Genomic DNA, 21826 nt, shown 5'->3' with positions numbered 1-21826 from the left:
CCGAGAGGTGACAAGCGGGTGGTGGGACAGCTTAACTGGGCGGCCTAACTGGGATTGTAGGGCTGCTTAGAGACAGGCTCTGACAGAACAGGACTCCTCAGGAGTAGGGACCGTCCCGGAGGGCTGTCGCCATTCACCCAGCAGGGCTGTTCATAAAAGCAGTAATGACACCCTGCCAAACCACTCTGGAAAAAAGAAGTCAGAAGGGAGATTGCTAGTCCTGTGACCCTTTTATAGGGAAACGCTGTGAAAGTAGCCCTTTTGGGTGACACATGAGAAAAGGAGAAATTCCCACTGCCTGTGCTGGTGTATGGTGTTCATCTGGTTTTTGTTGTTTCTTTCTTGCAATCCTCTTGCAGCTGGGTCTTTTTGTGGGAGAAGGGCTATCAGGAAACAGACTCTGTGGTCAGTTCTGTAACCACAAAGGTGAAAGGAGTAACGCTGACAAACACATCCACCTTGGGAGCCAGGATCTGGGATGTAGCTGACTACGTCATCCCTCCTCAGGTATCAGTCACTTTCACATGCAGAGGGAGGGTTTTCTAACAAACAGCTACTGCTCTGCCAAAGTCCACTGAGGTCTGGAGCGGCTTCAGCTCCAGCATAGCCTTGGTACAAGAGAATGAAGCAGCTTTGCTTTGTTGCAGATCATGGTGAGCGCCTGTACCACTAGCCCTGGGGAAGCTTGTTTCAAGAAAAGTGTGTCTGTGTGTGTGCTTGTATAGGAAGGAGAATTTTGCAGGCTTCAGGGAAAAGTTGCAACAACAACTGCATGTTTTCTTCCTTACTGCTTTCTAAAGCAAACAACTCAAAGTGAACTTGTTGGCAGAAGCCCCAGGAATAGCCTGCAAGTCACTTGATCCGGAACTGAACAGGAGGTATTGCTGTAGTTACTGATTGACTGTGTCTGTGGGAATCTGCGCTGGGTGGGCAATATGTGGCGGCCTTCAGGGTTGGCAGGCATGGCCAAGCTACTGGTCGTGGGTCTGCATGAGATGTGGTGCCGAAAAAAGTGACAGATTTCGGCAGATTTTGGATGAGTGATCGTATTTACATGTCAGTGGAACAGAAGCAAACAACAGATCCTGAATCGTACAAATGTGAAAATAATGGAAGTGGTGCACCCTAAAGAAACAAATAGGGACTGGTCAAATTTCTAATATATATATTGCCAAAAAAAGAGTGGGAGTTATGCTCAAACTTGCAGCTGGAGCTTTGTTTCTGCTCCTACCTTGCAACTCCCTTGAAGAGCTGTGTGATCTCTGTTTTCATAGTGTGAATGAAGAAATTTGGGCCAAGTGGGAGGACAGAAAGGCTTGCTAGTCCCACAGTCCTTCATCTGCCTAAAGGCAGTGTCATCAGGCGATACATGTGGGAATCTGCTCCTTTGGATCTATACCAGCACTGTCCAAAGCAAGTCCCCTCTGCGAGGCCATCTGGGCTCTGTCATCAAAGACATTTGGGGCAGTGCCTTGGGTATTGTTTGCGGACTGTCACTCTTAAATTTCCTTTTTGTTTTGCATGTTCAGGAGGAGAACACTGTGTTTGTCATGACCAATGTGATACTCACACTGAACCAGCGCCAAGGCCACTGCCCAGAGGTGGGTACAGGATCTGCTTTAATCCTGCCTTGTGTGGGTGGGAGAGTGCGGGGGAGAGAGTTCATAGAGTTTAGTGTAATTATTGTTCCTCTCCAGCTTCCAGATGATAAAACAGAGTGCAAGGTGAAGAATAACTGTGTTCCAGGATATGTCAGCACCCACAGCAATGGTAAGAAGCCTGCTGAAAGGGCTCCTTCCACTCTGTGTTGTGATACCTCTGTGCTGTGCCTTCCCTCCTGTAAAGCAAGCAGCATTTCACTTCAGTCTCCTCATTCTCTCACACCTAAGAGAACTGAAAGGGAAGGTCAGATTTTTCTTCTGGGGGAGAGCAGATGGATTTAGACTGTGTTGGGTGGATGCTGGATAGATGTGTGCTTTGGTGAGTTAGCAAACTGTGAGGGCTTTTTCAGGACCTTGAGTCCATGAAGCACTGTTTCACATGGATGAGAATTTGACTCAGAAAAAGGACCCAATGCTTCTTTCTCCAAAATTGCACTATAAATTGCAATGGAAGATAATGGGGGTCTTGGTACTGGCACTTTACCTCTGAGCAGATTGCTTTCACCTTATGGAGTGAGGAGATATCACAGGGAAAATACCACCTCCGTATTTTTGCTTGGTAGTACCTCCATTCGCATGTCTTTCCAGGCATCCAGACTGGGGAGTGTGTACCGTACAACAGCCACATTAAGACCTGTGAAGTCTTTGCATGGTGCCCTGTGGAGGATGACTATCATATACCCAAGTGAGTGCTCTGTCTTCCTACTCTGCGGTGGCCCTCCTGAGAGGAGGCTAGCAGTATGCCGCTGATGTTTCTCCCTATGAGGTACTATAGGGAAAAACGGAAGAGGTCATCACCAAGGACCCTGCAGTGTCCTGTTTGTGAAAATATAGGTGAAACTTACTTACTTTTCCTATTGTTTTGTAGGCCAGCATTCCTGAAAGAAGCTGAGAACTTCACCATTCTCGTGAAGAACAACATTTGGTACCCCAAGTTCAACTTCAGCAAGTAAATAACGTCGGGGGGGCATTGTGCTGTCTGGCCTCTTGGACTGTAAAGGGCAGCTGGAGGAGTGGAGGAAGATGCAATAGATCTTCTGTCTCTGTTCCCCTGTAGGCGAAACATCCTCCCCAATATCAACTCCACCTACCTCAAGAACTGCATCTATGACTCCCAGACAGATCCCTTCTGCCCTATCTTTCGTTTAGGGAAAATAGTTGAAGCTGCAGGGCAGAACTTCCAGGAGATGGCTGTGGAGGTATTTGGCAGACCCCTCCCTTCATCCTCAGCTGTGTAGAAGAGGAGCAGTAGGTGGTTGTCCTCCTCTGCCTTGTGGCATGAGCCACAGGATGCAGAGTACCTGCAGAATGGAGAGCTGCTCTGGCCAGAGGGACTGGAGTCAATTCTACTTAACAAATATTTGGCCTTGGCTTGTTTGGGTGGGGTTATGTGCAAGGTCCTTCTGTAGCAGGGGGAAAAGAGTGTTTGACTGGGACAAGGGCCAGTAAATCAGGGTCCTGGTCAGCAGAGAGCCTAGTATTTGGACTGCTCACCTTCTCCTCTCCTCCCCTTGGCAGGGTGGAGTCATGGCACTGCAGATAAACTGGGACTGCAACCTTGACAGAGCTGCATCCCACTGTGTGCCGAAGTACTCCTTCCGGCGCCTCGACAACAAGGACTCTGCCCACACTGTCTCACCTGGCTACAACTTCAGGTAATGTGGCTATGGAGGGCCCCTGGTGTCCCTGCAGCTCAGTCTGCCACTGGCAGTGTTACGGGCTGCCTGCGCTCCTCTGGCAGTTGCAGGTAGTTCTTGGACTTTTGATGGTGCTGTAAAACTTGGAGAGTTTCTCTGACACTGTAAAACATGGAGCAGGTCAGATCCTGACTGTGTGCAAGCCACAGTAGAGGAGGAAGGTCAGTGAAGCTCCACTGATTGCGTCAGACTGTCTGAGTCATATTTGCATCAACGTTTGGGTGACCATTTGGGCCAGCCTCCCGAGGCATGGCAATGTGAGAACTGACTATTTCAGGGTGTGCTGATAGGGCAGTGTTTGAGGGGGCTAGGGTGTGGGGGTGAGAGACTGAAGTACCTCCTTCACTGTGCGTGAGGGAAGAACTAACTGCTAGAAAGTGGCTCTGTCTGTGGAAGACCATACCTGCACCTGAAGTAGCCTTCTGGCACACATCACCACATACACATTCTGGCCAGTACAGGTAGGTCCAGCACCTCCAGTAAAACTGCCAGCGCAGAGCAGAGTAGCTGGTTGCATCCAGAGTTAGAGCTGTAATGATACAGGTTGGCCACCTTGCCAAGAGCCTTGCAGCAGTCCTGCTCATGAGGAAACATGGCTCAGGGCTATGCCTGTTTATAGAATCACAAACTCTCACTTAGCATGGGGGATCTCTTTTGGTGGAACTTAAATGAACTCACTGAGATGCTGCTGTCATGCAGACAGCACAAGCGTGTGTTTGGGAGGTGCCAGGCCTGCAGGTACTGGGGTGTCAGGCGAGACTGGCTGGAGGGTATTGCAGCCTGGATGGTGCAGGTTCTGAAGTGCTTTTGCTAATTCCAGACCGTGGTGCAGCCCCTTACCAGTCCTTCCTCTTCTCTTCCACCCTCTTCTCTGCTTCCTCCTGGCTTAGTCAACCATGTGGCAGAGTAAGTCTGATCTCACTTACTTGTTCTCATCCCTTTTCCCTGTCATTTGCTTGCGAGTCACCTTGTGCGGGACGAGAACAACCTTGGTGTGCCAGGCTGAGCTGTGCTGCCTCCCTCCCTGCCTGCTCCCGGCCCTGCCCTCTCGTGGCTGCCTGCACTCTTGCAGCCTCCTGCTTGCCTGTCTGAGGGAGGGCTGCTTCTCATGCGTAGCTGAATTTCTTCCTGTCTGCCCTTCTGCTTCCCTACTAAAGCGAACTTCCTCCCCTTCCTATGCTTTGCAAGTTTCCTTTTTTAGCTTGTGATAACTGTTGTTTTAAATTTGCCCGTTCTGGGCTTTTCTCTTATATGTGCTTGACTGCATGAAATCTCCCTCCATTTGGGGCTGGTCTCTGGAAGTACCAATGTTCAGCCCATCCTCTTGGGATGGGGGACACACCTGGCTGTTGCATGATCAAAGTAGCAACCTCAAAACTTCCAGGTAAGCTCTGATCTATCTTTTTTCCAGGTTTGCAAAATACTACAAGGATAGTAATGGCACTGAATCACGGACACTTGTCAAAGCTTATGGCATCCGCTTTGACATCATAGTGTTTGGAAAGGTAGGGTGACTTAATTCCTGGAGGTCTTGTGGTGAGAGCTTTCAGAGGTGCTGAAAAACATACTCACCTTTGTAACTGTCTTCTAGGCAGGAAAATTTGACATAATTCCTACAATGATTAACATTGGCTCTGGCTTAGCGCTGTTTGGCATGGTAAGTGACACTATCTGCATTTGGACTCAGTTACGGATTAGTGCCTCAGTGCTGAGGATCGTTGTCTTAAACTCTTTCAATCTCTGCTAGGCAACAGTGCTCTGTGACATTGTTGTTCTGTATTGCATGAAGAAGAAATACTACTATCGGGAGAAGAAATACAAGTATGTGGAGGATTATGAACTGGTAAGCATCAGTAAAGGCAGAGTGAAGTCAAAGTTGCTTACTCTGCTGACTCTGGAGAGATTCTGAAACAGGATTTAGAAAGCCCACATCAAACGGGGATTTTGAACCACAGCTCTGAAGAAACTTTTGTCTTCCTCAGAGCTCATTTCTACCTCAAAGCTGTTGCAGGGAGGAGCACTAGAAACAAATATTGTCATGTTTCCTGGGCAACCACTCTTGGAGAGAGGAAATGTATGTTCAAGAACTTGCCATGTTCCCATTGCACCTCTTTTTTTGGGTTTGCAGTCCTTGGCAGTTGCCTTCTGAGAGCTGCAGACAACAGCTCTGTCCCCATCAAATCTTTCCTTCGTGGCTTTTGGGGGTTCCTGCTGCTCTGAGCAAACCATGGGTTGCCATTTTCTGAGACCAACATGCTGATAGCCACAGCTATACCTCCCTTCAGGTTCCAAATGATCCTTTCAGCCAGTAGAAGGATGTAGTGGGGTTGCGTCACTTGTGCTGAGGGTAGAGTTCATCCCTGCAGTGCTGTGCTTGGTGGGAGGTGTTGCTGCAGAGGGTGGATTTCTTGCTTTGTGGCACTGGAAATGTGGTCTGAGTAGTGGAGAGTAGCTTGCCTGTGCAGAGGGTTTTATGTGAGAGGAAGGGGGAGAAAGAGTTTTCTGGCAGAGAACTGTAATCTCTGATCCTTGCAGGGAGTCAGTGAGACGTAAGGAACAAACTCCTGACCTGCTGCTGCTACAGCACCAACTGCTGCTGTGAACATTACTCTGACCCTGCCATGAGACGCACCCCCTCTTCGTTGGAAGGACGAGGGGAACAAACCTGAGAAAGGGACCTACTTCTCTATTCTTCACTAGTTTTGGTGGCTGGAGCCAAACCTAGAGATAAGAACTGGCTCTGTTCCTCGTCTGCTGTTTTTCCAGGTTAATTGCACTAAGCACAGAGGGAGAATTGTGCTTTTATGCCAGGCCTCTGTACTGGGTAAGCCTGGGACAGGGACTGTTCTGACTGTAACTTTGACAGTCCTCCTTTCCCTGAGCTCACCGATAGCAGAGAGCACAGGGTAACAGGCACCGATTCTTCCTTACAGTGAATGTGGCCCCTGCTGGGTGTTGCCTAACCTTGGGAGAACAGCTCCTTGCTGTTGTCACATCACTTTCCCTTGCCCCGAAGGATCGTGATGCTTAGCTGTGCCTACTATTTGATCGTGTCTCCAAGCTCCAGTGGCCACAGACTGCAACAAAGCAGTGTCTCATTCCATTGTGCTATGGTAAATGGCTTACTGGTTACAGAATTTTTTTTCTGTTTTGTCGAATTTTTATGGTACTACTTCAAAATTTACTTTCTTTTATTAAAATATTCTCTCTTTCAGCCCTCTTGGAGTCCTGTAAGCTGTGTTTTGCTGGTTTATTTTTCCCTGGGGCCTGTGAAGGTTAGGGTCGGTGAACTGTCTTCATTTTACATAGATAGCAACTGGTTACGGGAGAGCTATCAAAGCCAGGGCTGCTGTTTGCTTTGCCTCTTGATTCTCTCAGCAAGAGTGCTGTTGCAACTGCAGCTTCTGCTCCACCTTGGTTCTCCTAATACCTTGCATTGCAACCCTATCCAAGGGAAAAGACTTGAAAGTTAGAGGCCAGGGTGGGTTAGCCTAGCATGGCCCTAGCACCAAGTGGGCGGAAGAACAGATCTATTGCTCCCTGGTGTGCATTGTGTGCTTTTCACCACCACCCCCAGACCCTCTCTCTGGGCTGCTGCAGTTAGTTAGTGGGTTTACACAATTTGATTTAAGTGAACTTGTTGGCTTTTACCTTCACATGACCTTAAGCATCTCTAGTGATTGCACTGGCATCCAAGGTACAGGTCTTCCCTTTCTCTGAACCTTTTATAGTGTTACAGAGCCCTGGGACCTATTCCACACCTCTGGCACCATGCCTGGGGCTTGGCTGCCTTTTTCCAGCAGTGCAGTAGGTTTGCTGTACCATTATAATTTTGTTTTATTCTTTATTTTCCTGTTGTGTCACAACTCAAACGGTGCTTTTCCAAGAGTCAGCACTCCAGGCTGTGCATGTGAATGGCTCGGTTTGGATTATGCAGTGGCTAGAGCCACTGCAGGCTTATCCTAGCCCAAGATCCCCAGTAATGGTAGAGCACCAGGAAGGTGCTTTCAGGCTCCTGTTCCAACAAGCAAACTGTGATAGCTTGATAAAGACCAGTCAAATGGGATAACGGGTCCACTTGATCAACTAACTCTGGGTTTGGTTGCATGTCATTTATTTCAACTTGTACAGAGAAGCTTGAACAGCTGTGTGGAAAAACACTTAGGGTTGTTTTTTTTTTTTTCTTCTTTCTTCTTAGGTAATATAATTTAAAAGTGGTAAATACACAGTATTTAAACTTGATACACCTGATAAAGTTAAATGCATAATAAAGGGGTAGGACTGAAACACAAGCCTCGGTCATTAAACAAACAGTATAAAAATCAGCAATAGTTCAGGACCTTAGAAAAGAAACAGATCAATTGCCTTATATGTAAGAGGGGACCACCAAGAAAAACTACTCAAGACAAGAGGCCTGGTTTCCCCTTAGCACTTTCCCCTGTGCTTTCGCAGCCCAAAAGGCTCAGTACCCAGCATTAAGCCTACAGTCAGCACTGGGCTTGCTTGAAAGGAAGGGGGTTGGGGAAATCAAGCTGTAGCCCAGTTCCAAGGCACAAGCAAGATGTTTATTTCACTATAAGAAAAAAGCTAGCTCTACAACTAGGGAACAGCAGCTAGGGAACAGAGCAGACTCATATATACAGCACAGCTTCTCTAACAGGTCATGCATTTAGATAGATCTTCCTCACACAGCCACGCTTTATGCTTTCAACAGAACTAATCAATCAATAAGAAAAATCTACACCAAATTTCTTTCAGAAATGTGCATTTGGCTACAGCCCTACCGGAGCTGGCACTAAGAGGCAATCATCTTGGAGAGCACCTTAGAGAAGTGCTGAGCTTTAGGATGCTTACGAACCAAGCCCGTGCGAGCCGTAAGACACCGATCTATCGTAATATTGGAGGCCCAGTAACTGTGTGGCTGGGCATGGAGGAGCTGGCACAGCTTATTCTGTTCAGAAGCTGCGCTGCACCTCACAAGCCTGTTTGTTTGGTAAATATGTAAACTGTCTCACCAGGCACCTGACAAATCACACCCCGGAGATACGCAGCACAGAGCATCTCTACAATGCACCTTTAACAAAACACACCACACACATTACTATGCACCAGCTATAAATAATCAGATCCCCACCCCCTTTTTTTTTTTTTTGGCAGAACAAGTACATTTACAAGATTAGAGTACCAAGCTGCCTGCTCACATGCATTTCCACAATGAAAAGTCCTGTTTAGAAAAGAGGGAGCAGGCAGCTGTAGTAGTGCTGGCACCCAAGTTACCTGTTTGTTTTTTCCCATAGCTGAAGCTGCAGGGCTTTGGCATAGCCTCGGACTAAAATGGGAGGAAAACAGTGCGTGTCTTATGGCTCCAAACTCCGAAGTACTGCTCCTAAACCACGAACCATCGTCACTGGCTTTGGAGGGAGGCCAGCAGCACAATGTTTCAGTAATAAATTGCGATTTAGGGAGAGCATTGCTTCAAGTGATCAAAATACATAAGGGACAGTTTGTATAGGCACCTGCGCACTTGCTAATGCTACGCCAGCTTTAACAAAGACCCATCCTAGCTTGGAATTACTAGGCCAGGTCCAACAGCAGCAGGGCCAAGGACCTCAGTGCTCAGCTGCTTGCACTGCCCAGGATCAAGGAAGACAAGGGGACAGTCGCTTCCTAAAGGCAGGGCACCGATGGCCAGAGTTAGCAGGCAGAGCTCTTACCATGAACCAAAATACTTGGGTTTCTCCTAGTGCCTTCTTCCTCAGGGCAAAGAATTACGCCTCAGCAGTCCCTTACACGCTTGGGACATTTGAATCCTCCCCCTCTGTCAGCCACACCATCATTTTAAATTCCTCATTCAAGGTCACACAACCCCATCAGACTCAGAAAAGAAGTCAGACCTTCCCCCCTGGCCCCTGCCCAGTCCCATGCTCCATCCACAAAACAACTGTACTTACCCTCACCCCTTTCCCCAAGCAAACCCTGACTCCTCTCCAGCTCACCCACACTCTGCCGTTCTCCAGCTTCGTCCAAGCACAGAGAACTTGGGAAAGTGAGTCTGGACATCAGAATATCTCCCAACTCAGAAAAGAAGTCAGACCTTCCCCCCTGGCCCCTGCCCAGTCCCATGCTCCATCCACAAAACAACTGTACTTACCCTCACCCCTTTCCCCAAGCAAACCCTGACTCCTCTCCAGCTCACCCACACTCTGCCGTTCTCCAGCTTCGTCCAAGCACAGAGAACTTGGGAAAGTGAGTCTGGACATCAGAATATCTCCCACCACACGATCGATTTTTTTTTTTTTTTACCATCATTTTAAATTCCTCATTCAAGGTCACACAACCCCATCAGACTCAGAAAAGAAGTCAGACCTTCCCCCCTGGCCCCTGCCCAGTCCCATGCTCCATCCACAAAACAACTGTACTTACCCTCACCCCTTTCCCCAAGCAAACCCTGACTCCTCTCCAGCTCACCCACACTCTGCCGTTCTCCAGCTTCGTCCAAGCACAGAGAACTTGGGAAAGTGAGTCTGGACATCAGAATATCTCCCACCACACGATCGGTTTTTTTTTTTTTTTTTTTTAACAAGCACCACAAAATAATCAGAGTAATCTGACTGAAGGTGAAAGAGCTCATCATAAGAAACAACCCATGAATTAGGTATACACTTAATTTACTAACAAGCCTCTGATCCACAGGCATTCACAAATTACTGGTAACGAACTTGCAAAAAATACATAGCATTGGCCCCAAAATCCAGATTAAGAGTTTGGAAAACAAAAGTTTCTTTGAAAATTACCAGCTAATCTAAGTATTTCATCAAGATCTTAAATTCTAAGCAAGCCCTAAGTCTATACTTAAAAAATAGCATAAGTTGTATTATTTTTAATTGTAGTAAACCATGTAATGTACATGGAAGTGAAGGATTTTGCCCTGAATTTTATATTTAATAATATATCTACCTAGATCAAGTAAAAGATTTAGAAACAAACTGTCGTTAGTGCTTCCTCTGCTGTTCAAAACAAACATTCAGCTAAAAACCACCTTTCACTCATGTCTGCAGCAAAAAATAGTTCAGACTGAACTTAAGCCCTTAAATACCTTTTCCTTTCATACACTGAAAACTCAACCTACCAAGACCTTAGGAAAGGCATTAATTACCTTAGCCGGTAATTAACTTCACTTTCTGAACGTCCTGAAGATGCTGTTTAATATAACTTGGCTCACAAAGGTAGGCATTCTTTAAAAAGCTGAAAAGGTGGGTTTTTGCGTTGTTCCCATGCAGTTAAAAAGGTGTCAATTAAAAACAAACCAGAACGACGAGAAATAGATGCAACAACATTTCCGGTAGGTCGTGAACTCTCAAAGTGCGCACGTGTAGTTGTACTGTTGTGTATGCCGCTTGGCAAAAGCTTCACCCTCTGCGTGTGCCCACCGACCACCCGATGGGCGTGCAACACCCCCGGGACGCTGGCATTAGTCCCTGGGAATTATTTGGCATTAAAACCAGGTAAAAGCAGTTCCAAATGCATTTTTGTTTGAGTGCTTTTTTTTTTTCTTTTTCTTTTGCAAAGCACTGTTGCTGCTCCACACGATAGCTTACCTCTCTGCTACCAGCCAGCACCTTTCCCACAAGAAGTCAGCAGTCCAAGCGATCATGTTCAATGTTTATGACAAGTAGTCGGATGTCTTATAACATGCTGCTATGTAAGCTCTACATCCAGCATTATACTGAAATAGCGCCATGTCATGCTGTGTTTGGTGTAGGCTCTGTTAACGCCGCTCATCCTTAGCTGCACACTTTAATAACGTGCCCCGGCCCAAGAGGCTCAACAGAACCATAAAGTCGATGTTCAAGAAAGAAGTTCCTCCTCTCCCACGTTGGGCAAATCGTTGCATTTCAGATTATCTTCACTGCCTTGTTTCCTGCTTCAAAAGGAAATATAAAAGTTGCTGAGCGACCCAGAAAAAGGCAAAGCAGAGAGTGAGACACCAGCATCCACCCCTTCCCCACCACAGGACCTCTGGGGCACTGAGCATGCATTGTCTCCCCCCAGCTCCCCTGTAACAGGCTGGAAGTGCCATAAAAAGATGCTTTTCAGTCCATCGGAGGCGCAGGATATGCCATGTCACAAAAACCATCCCACAAAGTGGTTACAGGTCAGACAGAGGGTGTGTGAACGTCCTGGTCATGGCCCCACACCAAAGATTCAAAGCCCAACTCCTTGAATTCTCCTCCTGTGCTTTGCAGTGATTTCCAGAGCACAAGACAAGCTGCAAACGTCCTTCAGGGCCGAGGCGAGGCAATGACACTTACGGCAGCAGGTTCCCAGGAGCAGACAACGACCGCTCCTCCCTCCTGCTCCCCTCGAATGGATTCCCAAAGGATCGCTTCCGAATCATCGTTTTAACCAAGATCTGCAAGACCAGATTGGAGTTCGTCAGGGATGCTTTCCTTTCATTCAAGAGCAACAGGAACAGCCAACCCTCATGCCCAAGTAATTAAGAAAACAAGTGAAAACAAGTCAAAGTTCTCTTATAAAAAAAAAAAAACCAACCAGAAGGAAGCATGTTTGCAAGTCTCCAGCTGCCATACCCTCATCTGAAACCCACAGTCCCACAACTGAACATGCAGATGAGAGCCACACCAGGTGTGAGAAGCTGGAAAGGAGAGCAAAGCCAAGTCTGGGAAGATTTTCTCCCTGCAGAAGTAGGTACTGGATGCAGTAATCAGTAAAACCTACAAATTTCCAGTTCCCCATGATTACCTGGCAGAAGAATTCATTGGAAAGGGAGGGGGGAAGGAAGGAACCGGCCCAATTTTGCCTTAACATTTACCAAACCAAGGCTGAAATATTGGTCATTTGGCTGCAAAACACGAAGTTACCCAGTGTCAGCTGCAATCTGAGACTGCTGGGAACAGAGCAAGTATTGGGGTTCTTCCCAGGCATCCCCCAACTTATTTTGCTGGTGGGAGCAGAGAACAACGTGAGCAGCACTGGACCCTGCTTCAGCATGTGCATCCTGCTCTGGGAACCCCTGGCTTCATTTGATATTGCTTCTCATCCCTCTGTGCCTTATTTCTCTGCTCACCATGCCAGCAGGGTCCTGCGGGGGAAGGCATTTTATGCAAGAGTTGAAGCCACGTGAATCTCATACTCGAGCGTTAATGCCTGCAGTTGGATGCACGAAGATCAGGCACTGGAGGGTAATTTTGAAGAACAAATGCAAATGGGAAAATACAAGATCTGCCTGGAGGCGGTATGTTATTTAAGAGGCAAGAGTTGCAGTAAAAGCTCCTTTGCCCTGAGCTGTGCTACAAACACCTGGATTTTCAAAGCGGGTGGGAGCACTGAGGCATCCTCTGCTGCCTCACAGCAAGTCACCTCCGACCAGGAGAAAGGGAGAAAACCCCTCATCAATGGTGATCTCTTTAGAGCAAGATCTGCTTTTTCAGCTTGAGCAACGCAAGGCACATTTGCATATTAACGTATCCGCGGTTGACAAGACTTCTGCAGGGCACTGAAGCGGGACAGAACTCCAGAAATGGAGCCAAATGTGGGAACACCAACGAGGCAGAAAAGGGGCTTCAAAGGAAGACCCGTACTTCAAAAAAAGACGTAGCCTGGATGTCTACAGGCAGATAATGCTGTGCCAGGGAACTGCGAATGGTCACTCGCTGTTTCTCCTAGCATAAGGGCTAGCAGGCACCCAAAAAAAACCCAAAAGGATTTCACTTTCCACAAAGGGCAGGGTTACACTGTGGTTGTCACCACCGCAGTGGGTTGCGGAGAATAAAAATATGAGCTTGAAAAGAGATGAGATGAATTCACCAAGAATAGCTCCAGGCAGGGATTGGCGCGTGCTGTGGCCCAGATAAAATCTCCATCCCGGGAAGCTCCCACAGCCCCTACGGCCAGACAGGCAAGGCAGGGCAGGAGCTCCTCGTGTGTGGCCAAAACACCCACTCCTGGCCACGGGCAGGTCCTGGACCAGATGCTCTTTTGTGCTGAGCAAATATAGCGGTATTTAGGCAGCCAGCTCAAGCGTGGAGACCGGCAACCTGCTGATGGGTCCCTTTGGGACCGCTCTGATATATTCCCCCGCACTGCAGGGTACAGCCACCTCCAGCGAGGTGCTGAGACCCCGTTTTGCAGTGCTTGTTTCCAAGAGAGGGAGGGTCTTTGCTCTAATCCTGCCCAACACTTTTCCCCTTCAGCAGCAACCTCCAGCTGCTTGGGACCACCCTGGGAGGCAGCACGGGCCCCGATGTGTGCCCACAGACCATCGCGTCCCTCGTACTCACCACGGTGGCCAGGCTGGGGATGTGCTTGACTGAATTCTCCACCTCCTCCTCCGTCACCTCGACGAGGGTGCAGTTCTCATCCTCTGTGGGCAGCAGCTCCGCTCCATTCTTGGTGACCCAAGGGTGCAACTTCAATTAATAACACAGCCTGTCAGGAATGATTTCCTCTTTTTCATAACTCAAACAACACAAGCCTGGCAAACGCATCTCCTTGCCCAAGCTATGGCCCCTATGTGCTCCTGAAATACCAGGGAACAGGGGAGAGATGCACACACCCTCTCACTGGTGAGCCAGCTCACCAGGAATGCTGCCAGGAACGGCTCAGCCCGGAGCAGAAAATGCTGTGGTGTGGCTCATCTGGAGCCAATATTGGCCCCACCTACGCAGCCGAGCAATAACCTTGGTGACCTACAGCACTGGGCATCTCAGTGGGTTTTAGGGAGGAAGACCTATTTGCACTCTCACCCTACGGATGAGACAGCGCCAAGACGCAGGAGCTATTTATTCCAGACCATACCTATGAGAAGTAGTGATGGGGAGACCCACCGAGCCCTAGTCTTGGACCTGAATTAATCCACGACAGAAGGCAGAAACCCTTCTTCCTCCTTGCCCACACACCTGGTATCTTGGGTGGCTGCAGGAGGAGCAAAAAATGGTTCAGCAATTCCCCCGCAATCCTTTCCCCCTACCTTAGTCTGCATTTTCTCAGCTTCTCGCCCCTTCCAGGCTCCCACAGGGGCGGAGGACCAGAAATCTCCTGCGAAAGGCTGTTGCACAGTACTTTCCTGGTAGCAGAGGAAATACTGTACTCAGGGGATTTCCTTTTGCCTCTGACTTCTGTAGGCACCAAAGGTCCCAAAGCTGAGCAGGTCCCGGAGCAGGGGAAGGAGCTGGGACTTACCTGCCCAGGGGCCCTGGGCACAGGGGGAGGACCTAGCCTGGCGCGATCAAACTGACTCCCAAAAAAGCCGAGCAAGGAGAACCCAACAGAAGTGAAGCCACAGCAAACACCAGGGGTTGAGTCAGTACCTTGATTTCTGGGACCGAAATCCTAGATTCGGGATTTTTATCCAGCATCCGTGTAATCAAATCCTTCAAGAACTCTGTAATTTCTGGCCTGGGGAAACGAAAGGGGAGAGATGAAATGGAGAAGGGGATGGATGCTGCCTTTCTTCTTCACCCCAGTGCCAGCCGCCGTGGGCCTTCCCAGACAGACCGGGGATGGACCCCAGCCCTGGCAGGGACGCAGCTCCGGGTACTTGTGCAGCCCTTCCTCTCCAAACCCCCCAGGGAAGCACAATATCCCCTTTTTGGGCAATCCAAAGTGTGATCCCATGTGTATGGGGCTGAGAGAGCCCAACACCAACTTCACCCAAGCTAAAACCCAACTGCAGGGGTTAATCTGTTCCCTCAAACGCCTCTGCAACTTCAATCGCTCCTTCTTCAGCAACTGCAAACCAGGAGATGTTGTTGCCTTCACATTTAATGCAAAGGAAGATTTCCAGGGCTGAGGGCCAACAGAAGGGCTCAGAGCCCGAGTTTTGCACAACCGCAGCAGAGCAAGGCCAGCCCCACCCAGGCAGCGCCTGAGAAATGGCTCAAACAAGTACTTACTGGTCTGGGAACTCCAACGTTTGGGTCTTGATTTTATTGTGTAAACTCAGGATCCTTTCATCCATAAAAGGGCACTACCACGAAGAAAAAGAGCAATGAGAGAAGTGACAACCTCTGTTAAGAAGCAGCAGTGGGGCAGCCAGTTGAGCATTGGGAGCTCGTAGGGTTTGAAGGAAAGCAAGGAGCCAGTTACAGGGAAATACCAGAAGATTTCTTTCCTATTATATCAATGTCTTCTTTTAAACGCAATGAAAATAACATTTGACTAAAAATGACCAAATTACTAAAACAGCTCCTTTCCTAAAAAATCTGGCCAGGCACAGAACTTTTTCCCTGGGGAAAAAGAGAAACACGGCCCTTTTGGCTGCACCCATTGCACAGACAGGCAGAGATTTCCCATTTCCACCCACACATCCCTGTTTCCCCTTGACAATGCCTGGTTGCTCAAATAGGGCTGCCAGGTGCCAACCCCACCACGTACCTGGCACATGGGAGGCACATGCCAACCTCCCCCCACCAACAGCGCTGAAAATTCAATCTCTCATTACCTGCCCAAACACGAAGCAGTACAGCGTGATCCCCATGGCCCAGACATCCAAAGCCTGCAGAGTGAAGAAAGCACAGTTAGATCTGCAACAGACAGCATGTGCCACAAAGCTTAGTCCAAAACCCCTCAAATCACTACTAATACCTTTCCAGAGAAGATTTTCCTGGTTTCCGAGAGCGTCTCTGGGGCCATGAAGGCAGGGGTGCCCACCGTGTTGGTTAAGAGGGCATCGGCTCCCTTGAACTCATTGCTGACTCCAAAGTCAGCAATCTTGACATGCCCATCTTCCCCCACAAGGAGGTTGGAAGGTTTAATATCCCGGTGGATTATCTTTTGATAGTGCACTGCAGCCGAGGGAAAAAAACAAGCAATTCAGCAACAGCACCGGTCTGCAGCAAAGAAGCCACGAAGCCCCCACCTGGCTGTAAGCCTTTCTGCTAACACGACAACCAGCCCCAGCTTCAAAAACCCTTGTGCAGTAGCATAAGCCACCAGAAATGGCACTGTACACCAGCAGAAAGTCCAGGCCCAGGTGTTTAGAGAAAAATAAAGATAAGAAATCCCACCCTTTTTGCACAGGCACTCACAGTATTCGATGCCCTTGATCAGATCCTGGAAGTAGAACCGAGCCTGGTCTTCACTGAGAGGTTTCAGAGTTGGGATTTCCATCACGGGGCTGCAAAGGCAACAGAGAATGGAGCTTGTTCCCCATCCGGATGCACTGAAAGGCGTCCTGGAGGCTTTGCTGCTGGCTGGTGACAGCACGTGTGCCAAAATGCAGGCACTTAGGGGGTGTACACAACTGTAACTGGGTTGGGGAGATGCTACCCAAACCTGTAGGGGACCCACCACGAACATCCCCATCACTTCTGTGTCCTGTGCCTGCCTCAGGTGGCCAAACTGTGCCACCCACAAAGCTGTCTCACGTTCATGGTTTAGTAGGTTTAAATCTGGAATTCCTATACTCACCCTTGCTTCACCAGTTCAAACACTGAAACACAAAAGAGAAGGTGATTACGCATCACAGCCTCAGCAGAAAAGCAATTATTTTAATGACAAAAATTCTAAAAATAATATATTTTTTAAAAAAGGAGATGCCATCTTATGCAAGGCATGTGGCATTTTGGTTGCTTCCATTTTCAGTTAAGGGAATGCTGCCAACTACCTTCTCAGTGCTGCAGCTTCAGCATCATGAAGTGCCCTCCACACGGCATGCTAAAACTCTCGGTTTGCCTGCAAAACCAAGGCCGAGCCCACACCTGGATCAAACCTCTGCATTTGGCCGTGAAGGCATCGCAGACTCCTCCGCTAGTACAGGCTGAACATAAATGATGGCAAAGAAATGCCTCCTCCAAATGCGTGTGTATTTACATCAAGCAAACCACTGCAGTCTGCAAGGCAGGGTGGGAACGAGCTCGTTTGTACTGTGGATAATTAACACGTGCCTTGTTCTCGAAGCCAAAGAAACAAAGCTACTTTCTAGCAGCTCAGCTTCAGAGCTGAGAACATAAATGCTGGTACCTCTCATGGCAAAGCATGCCCTGATGTCAGATTAAAGCCTATGAAGTGCCATAAAGCACTCCTGTCTCCTTTCCGAACCCAGACTGGATCCCGTTTGATCCAACCATTGGAGGGGACTTGCTCCTCCATCACATCCAGGCCATACCCGCTCTGGAGAAGAGACCCAACCCCGCACGCAGCCACCTTGAAACACAGGGAGAAGCCTTTGCCCCAGCAAACCCCAATCCCCCTGACACCCCATGAGCACCGCAGGGCGGTGGGCAGTTACCCATGTACAGGTGGTCCTCACTGGGGTCATCCAGAACCTGCCGAAAGAAGCGGAAAGGAAATTAAACAGCACCAAAAAACCTTGCAAATAAAACACTGTGATTTTTTTTTAGTTAGCAGCCATCTAAATTCTGCACCATCTGCACCATTAGCGTGGTCTGCTAATCTCCAAGCTTCTACCCACAAGGGTTGGGAAAAAAAAAAAAAAAAAAAAAAAAAAGAGGACAGAGATATAGCTGTACTTCAAGGAAGTAAATATTTAAAATACACATAAAGCATCATGTAACTCATGAGCCAAATAAACCCCAGCCTGCACATCTTAATTCTTGATTTTTGGACCATTTCATACAGTCAAGGGGCAGAGGGCAGGGCAGCTGCACTGCAGAACCCGCAGAAATACCAGTTCTTCCCCAAAACCCATCTGAGCACTTGTTTCCTCCAAGGAAGCAACGTTTTTTCTGCATTTCCCCTTCTGGCCAGGGAAGAAAAAAAAAAAATCCTCTTTTGGGAGGTGAGAATAAAAAAAACTTTTAGAGCAGGGAAAACAGGAGTCTCCTGTAGGCAGGACCTGCTGTGGCCATTCCAGCCCCTCTGTGGTCGCTCCCCTCCGCCCAAGCCTACGTGTAGCCCATCCCCACAGCTTCCAGGCTCCCTCACACTTTTTGTTTTGGGAAGGGCCTGGCCTGCGCTCACCTCCACCAGCTTCACCACGTTGGGGTGATCCAGCTTCTTCAGGATGGCAATCTCCTGGTAGACCTGTTCAATGGGCCCTTTGGGCTGCAGGCAGCCCTCGGAGGCAGCTTTGGCCCCACGGGGCGGCGGGCGACCTGTGGGAAAGGCAAAGACATGGTGTCTGGTTGGGAATGAGCCCCCAGGGTCCCCAGATCATCTCCCACCCTAAAGCTTTTGGCCACTTACGGGGGAAGCCTGCCTGTCTCATCAGCTTCTTTTTGGAGAGAACCTTCATTGCCTGCAAGAGGGGAAAAAACATGGGATTTGGGGCAAATCAAGGATAAAACAGGGCCGGCAGGATGGTGGTGCCAGCATGGAGCTGGTCAGCAGAGGGGATCTGTCCCCCTCTGCCATCCCACCCACCCGTTGCAGGCTCAGGGGACGTGCGCAACTCACATAGTAGGTGTTATCGTCCTCATTGTAGGCCAGCTTCACCACCCCGTAGGAGCCCTGGAGAGGGGCACAGCCATGGGGACCAGTTAGGGACAGTCCAAAAAAAAACCCACAGCACCAATCTGGGCTCCAGGCTCCTCCGCAAACCCAGCCCGACAGGGATCCCGGAGCTGGTGAGCAATGCTGGGGGTAGTGGGATGCATGGGCTGGCATTATACCACCAGCAAAGAAAAGCTTCAAACGCTCCATTTTGTGGGAGGGTGGGGGAATGGGGACAATTATTATTAATTTTAAAAAATATATACACAACCTAATTGGCACCACCCAGAAGAGACCAGCGTCGCAGTGCGGAGCCGGCCAAGTTGCCGTGGTGAATAGCTGGAATTGCCATCTCACCAGCGTGACAACAAAAGCGAGCCCAGCGCCCTCTCGCCCCGAATCCCCCTGTCCCACCCCAAACCCAGCCAATATTCACCTTCCCGATCTCATCCTTCAGCTTGTACTGGTTGAGCTGCACACAGTCCTGCGGGGAGAGAGGTCGGGTCCGACACGAGCCACAAATCCGCTCGCGCTTGCTCTCCTCCTTTTAAATCTCCAGCAAAACTTTCTCTGCAAACTCACGCCCTGTTCTGCTCTGCCCGGGCACCCGCTCAGGGCTGGGCGGCTTTGATTCATGAGCCATGAAGGCCAGTCAGCCAGCCACGCGTCGGCCTGTTTATAGATGGCTAATTGCAACTGCTAACGGCCGGGCAGGCAATATTGTCCGCTCACGTGGAACAAGAACGCACAACAAGCAGCCGGCGGTGGGGATCAGCAGCTGGGAGAGCCCGCGGGTTTTAACACCGGCGACCCAGCACCAAGTATTTTTATTTCTTATGGGCAAAGCAGCCACTTGCTGCCTGTTTTCTGTCAGCACTGGCAGGCTGGGGGCAGGCAGGGCCATTTTCTCAGCAGATCTCTTTTTTTTTTATTATTATTTTTAAGGGAGAGAAAAAAAGAAAATCGTGGCATGCCACTGGCTCCCCCAAAGTGCAGCCATCAGAGCTGGCAGCATCTGCAAATGGCACAAAACAGGGCAAGCCACTGGGTCCCACCTCCCCAAGGGCTGTCACCATGGCCCAGGATGGATCAGGATGTCCCACCGCCTCCTGCCCCACATCTGCAGATATGCCACGGGATTTTATCCCAAGAAACCAAGCGAGAAGCAATCCACAGCGGGGGGGAACCAGGAGGACAGGGGCAGGAGAACTGCAGGAGCAGCGTTCGTCCCCCCTCACCTGCAGTCCCGTGATGGACACGCGGTTCGACTCCACCGTTGGCCGCCTTGGCAGCCGTGGGGAGGAGTGCGGGGACGTCACCGGAGAGTAAGGGAGGGATGGGTAGATGAAGCGTTCGTTGGCGCCGTCGCTGCTCCCGGGCGAGCGGGCAGGCTGCGATCGCTCCTGCAGGGAGAGCTTTCGGCCGGAGAGGTGCAGCTTCGCCCTTGGCTCCCGGCCATCCCCAAAACCCTCACCGCCAGGTGCGTTCATCTCCTCCTCCTCGCTCACACTCCCCGTCGCGTCGTACTCTCCACCCACCAGCCTCATCCCGGCCACGCTGCGACGGGGAGGCACACCTGCAAACACAGGGCGGCTCAGCCGAGCTTCCTTGGAAACGATTTCCTCCCGCCAGTCGTTACCCTAGAGATTAATCTATTCATCCCATAGGGGATACTAAAGCCAAGGGCAGGGGTGCAGGATGGCACCAGGACCATGCACCCACCCCTGCCACATGGCAGACTCCAGGCAGGGGCCAGCCTCGTCTCCCAGGCTGCTCCTTCCACCCCCTTTATTCAAACCCTCCATCTCTGCTACAGAAATACCAAAAAGGGGTATTTTACAGGGGCAGGATCAGGCCCTGCACTATGCCGGCATAAATACTGCTTGGTTCCTTGCTTTATTGCCCAGTCCCGTGGTCAGAGCAGGCAAATCTCTGCCAAATACCCTCCGAACAAAGCAGCTCATAGGCACGGGGACGTGCTTACCAAGCACAGGGTGCAGAATCAGCCCCCCTGGCTCACTGCCTCCCCCCGCAGCCCATCATTGCCAGCAATTTCTCTTCTTTGTCCCGGGTTCCCTACTGCCTTCTGTGCAAAAATCAGGTTTCCTGAACCTTGGGATAAATAAGAAAACAATTATGTTAGCAACAAAGAATTAAAAATAAAAGAAAAAATTTAAAAGGGGAGAAACCAGTGTAATTCACACATGCCGGGTGCCCCACAGCAGCTGGGGCAGATCAATGGTTGGTTGGTTGGTTGTAAACCATCACTCTTCTCTGCTGCGATCCTGGTGCTGTTTTTAATTTCTAGGTTAACAAGTTGCTGCAAAGCAAGCGAAAAAAAATATCCCGAAACAAGCAGCCCAGAAGCAGAAACAAGGTTTGAGGCGTTTTTCTGCCTGGTTCCCACACCTCGGTGAGGTGGACGGTTAAAATTAGCTCCACTCATCTCCATTGAAGTTTCCGTGATGCACCCACAGCACAACCACTCTGAATCAGCCCAGCAGAAATTACGGGTCAAGTGCAGAAATCAAATCGTCTCCCCCTTCCTCGAGGCTTCACAATGGCCTAATTACTGTTTTCAACACCAATCTATAAACCAGAGCTTTTTTTGCCCAAGCGGGATCGGCCCGGAGCTAAAGCCGACCCAGCGCCGCTTGCTGCTTCGAGGCGCAGGGAAGCACAGGGGATGCGAAGGCTATAAATAAGCCGACGAACAGCAACAAGGACAAACTATTTCAGAAACGCCGCATTTCACGGGGCTGAATCCGCTCCTGGATGGGGCTTTGCTGGGCAGGAGCAGAGCTTTTTTTGCCCAAGCGGGATCGGCCCGGAGCTAAAGCCGACCCAGCGCCGCTTGCTGCTTCGAGGCGCAGGGAAGCACAGGGGATGCGAAGGCTATAAATAAGCCGACGAACAGCAACAAGGACAAACTATTTCAGAAACGCCGCATTTCACGGGGCTGAATCCGCTCCTGGATGGGGCTTTGCTGGGCAGGAGAGCCAGGAGCTGCCAGCCAAGCCAAGCCGGGACTCCACACCCCGGGCATCCGGGCCA

At 49.7% G+C, this 21826-nt stretch overlaps 2 protein-coding genes across 5 annotated transcripts in view; one reads left to right on the top strand and one right to left on the bottom strand.

Moving 5' to 3' along the window:
• Window positions 1–5936, top strand: part of P2RX4 (purinergic receptor P2X 4) — an 8446-nt gene extending 2510 nt beyond the window's left edge. The window contains exons 2-12 of the mRNA XM_009643153.2: window positions 360–507; window positions 1530–1601; window positions 1698–1770; window positions 2250–2346; window positions 2530–2610; window positions 2719–2860; window positions 3180–3316; window positions 4770–4863; window positions 4950–5015; window positions 5106–5201; window positions 5894–5936. Of these exons, the coding sequence (XP_009641448.1) occupies window positions 360–507; window positions 1530–1601; window positions 1698–1770; window positions 2250–2346; window positions 2530–2610; window positions 2719–2860; window positions 3180–3316; window positions 4770–4863; window positions 4950–5015; window positions 5106–5201; window positions 5894–5911 (1024 nt within the window). The 3' untranslated portion in view covers window positions 5912–5936. The remainder of the gene's footprint in view (window positions 1–359; window positions 508–1529; window positions 1602–1697; window positions 1771–2249; window positions 2347–2529; window positions 2611–2718; window positions 2861–3179; window positions 3317–4769; window positions 4864–4949; window positions 5016–5105; window positions 5202–5893) is intronic.
• A 3735-nt stretch (window positions 5937–9671) lies between these two features.
• Window positions 9672–20880, bottom strand: CAMKK2 (calcium/calmodulin dependent protein kinase kinase 2). Of its 4 annotated transcripts, none has more exons than XM_035898571.1 (17): window positions 20757–20880; window positions 20011–20348; window positions 19209–19256; window positions 18737–18790; window positions 18527–18578; window positions 18302–18435; window positions 17610–17646; window positions 16790–16811; window positions 16408–16496; window positions 15965–16164; window positions 15822–15875; window positions 15274–15347; window positions 14689–14776; window positions 14349–14444; window positions 13660–13788; window positions 11671–11771; window positions 9672–11282 (listed from the first exon to the last, which is right to left on the bottom strand). In XM_035898571.1, exons 2-17 carry the CDS (start codon window positions 20317–20319, stop codon window positions 11207–11209), a joined length of 1563 nt encoding a protein of 520 aa, XP_035754464.1. In that variant the 5' UTR covers window positions 20320–20348; window positions 20757–20880; the 3' UTR covers window positions 9672–11206. The 4 variants fall into 4 exon arrangements, with proteins under 4 accessions (XP_035754464.1, XP_035754465.1, XP_035754466.1 ...); XM_035898572.1 differs by having other exon boundaries at window positions 9672–11279; XM_035898573.1 differs by lacking the exon at window positions 14349–14444.
• Between the last annotated feature and the right edge of the window lie 946 nt (window positions 20881–21826).

This window comes from Egretta garzetta, unplaced genomic scaffold (assembly GCF_000687185.1).
Source record: "Egretta garzetta isolate BGI_Z169 unplaced genomic scaffold, ASM68718v1 scaffold447, whole genome shotgun sequence".
In the NCBI taxonomy this organism is placed as follows: Eukaryota; Metazoa; Chordata; class Aves; order Pelecaniformes; family Ardeidae; genus Egretta; species Egretta garzetta.
This window is presented reverse-complemented; position numbering and strand designations above follow the sequence as displayed.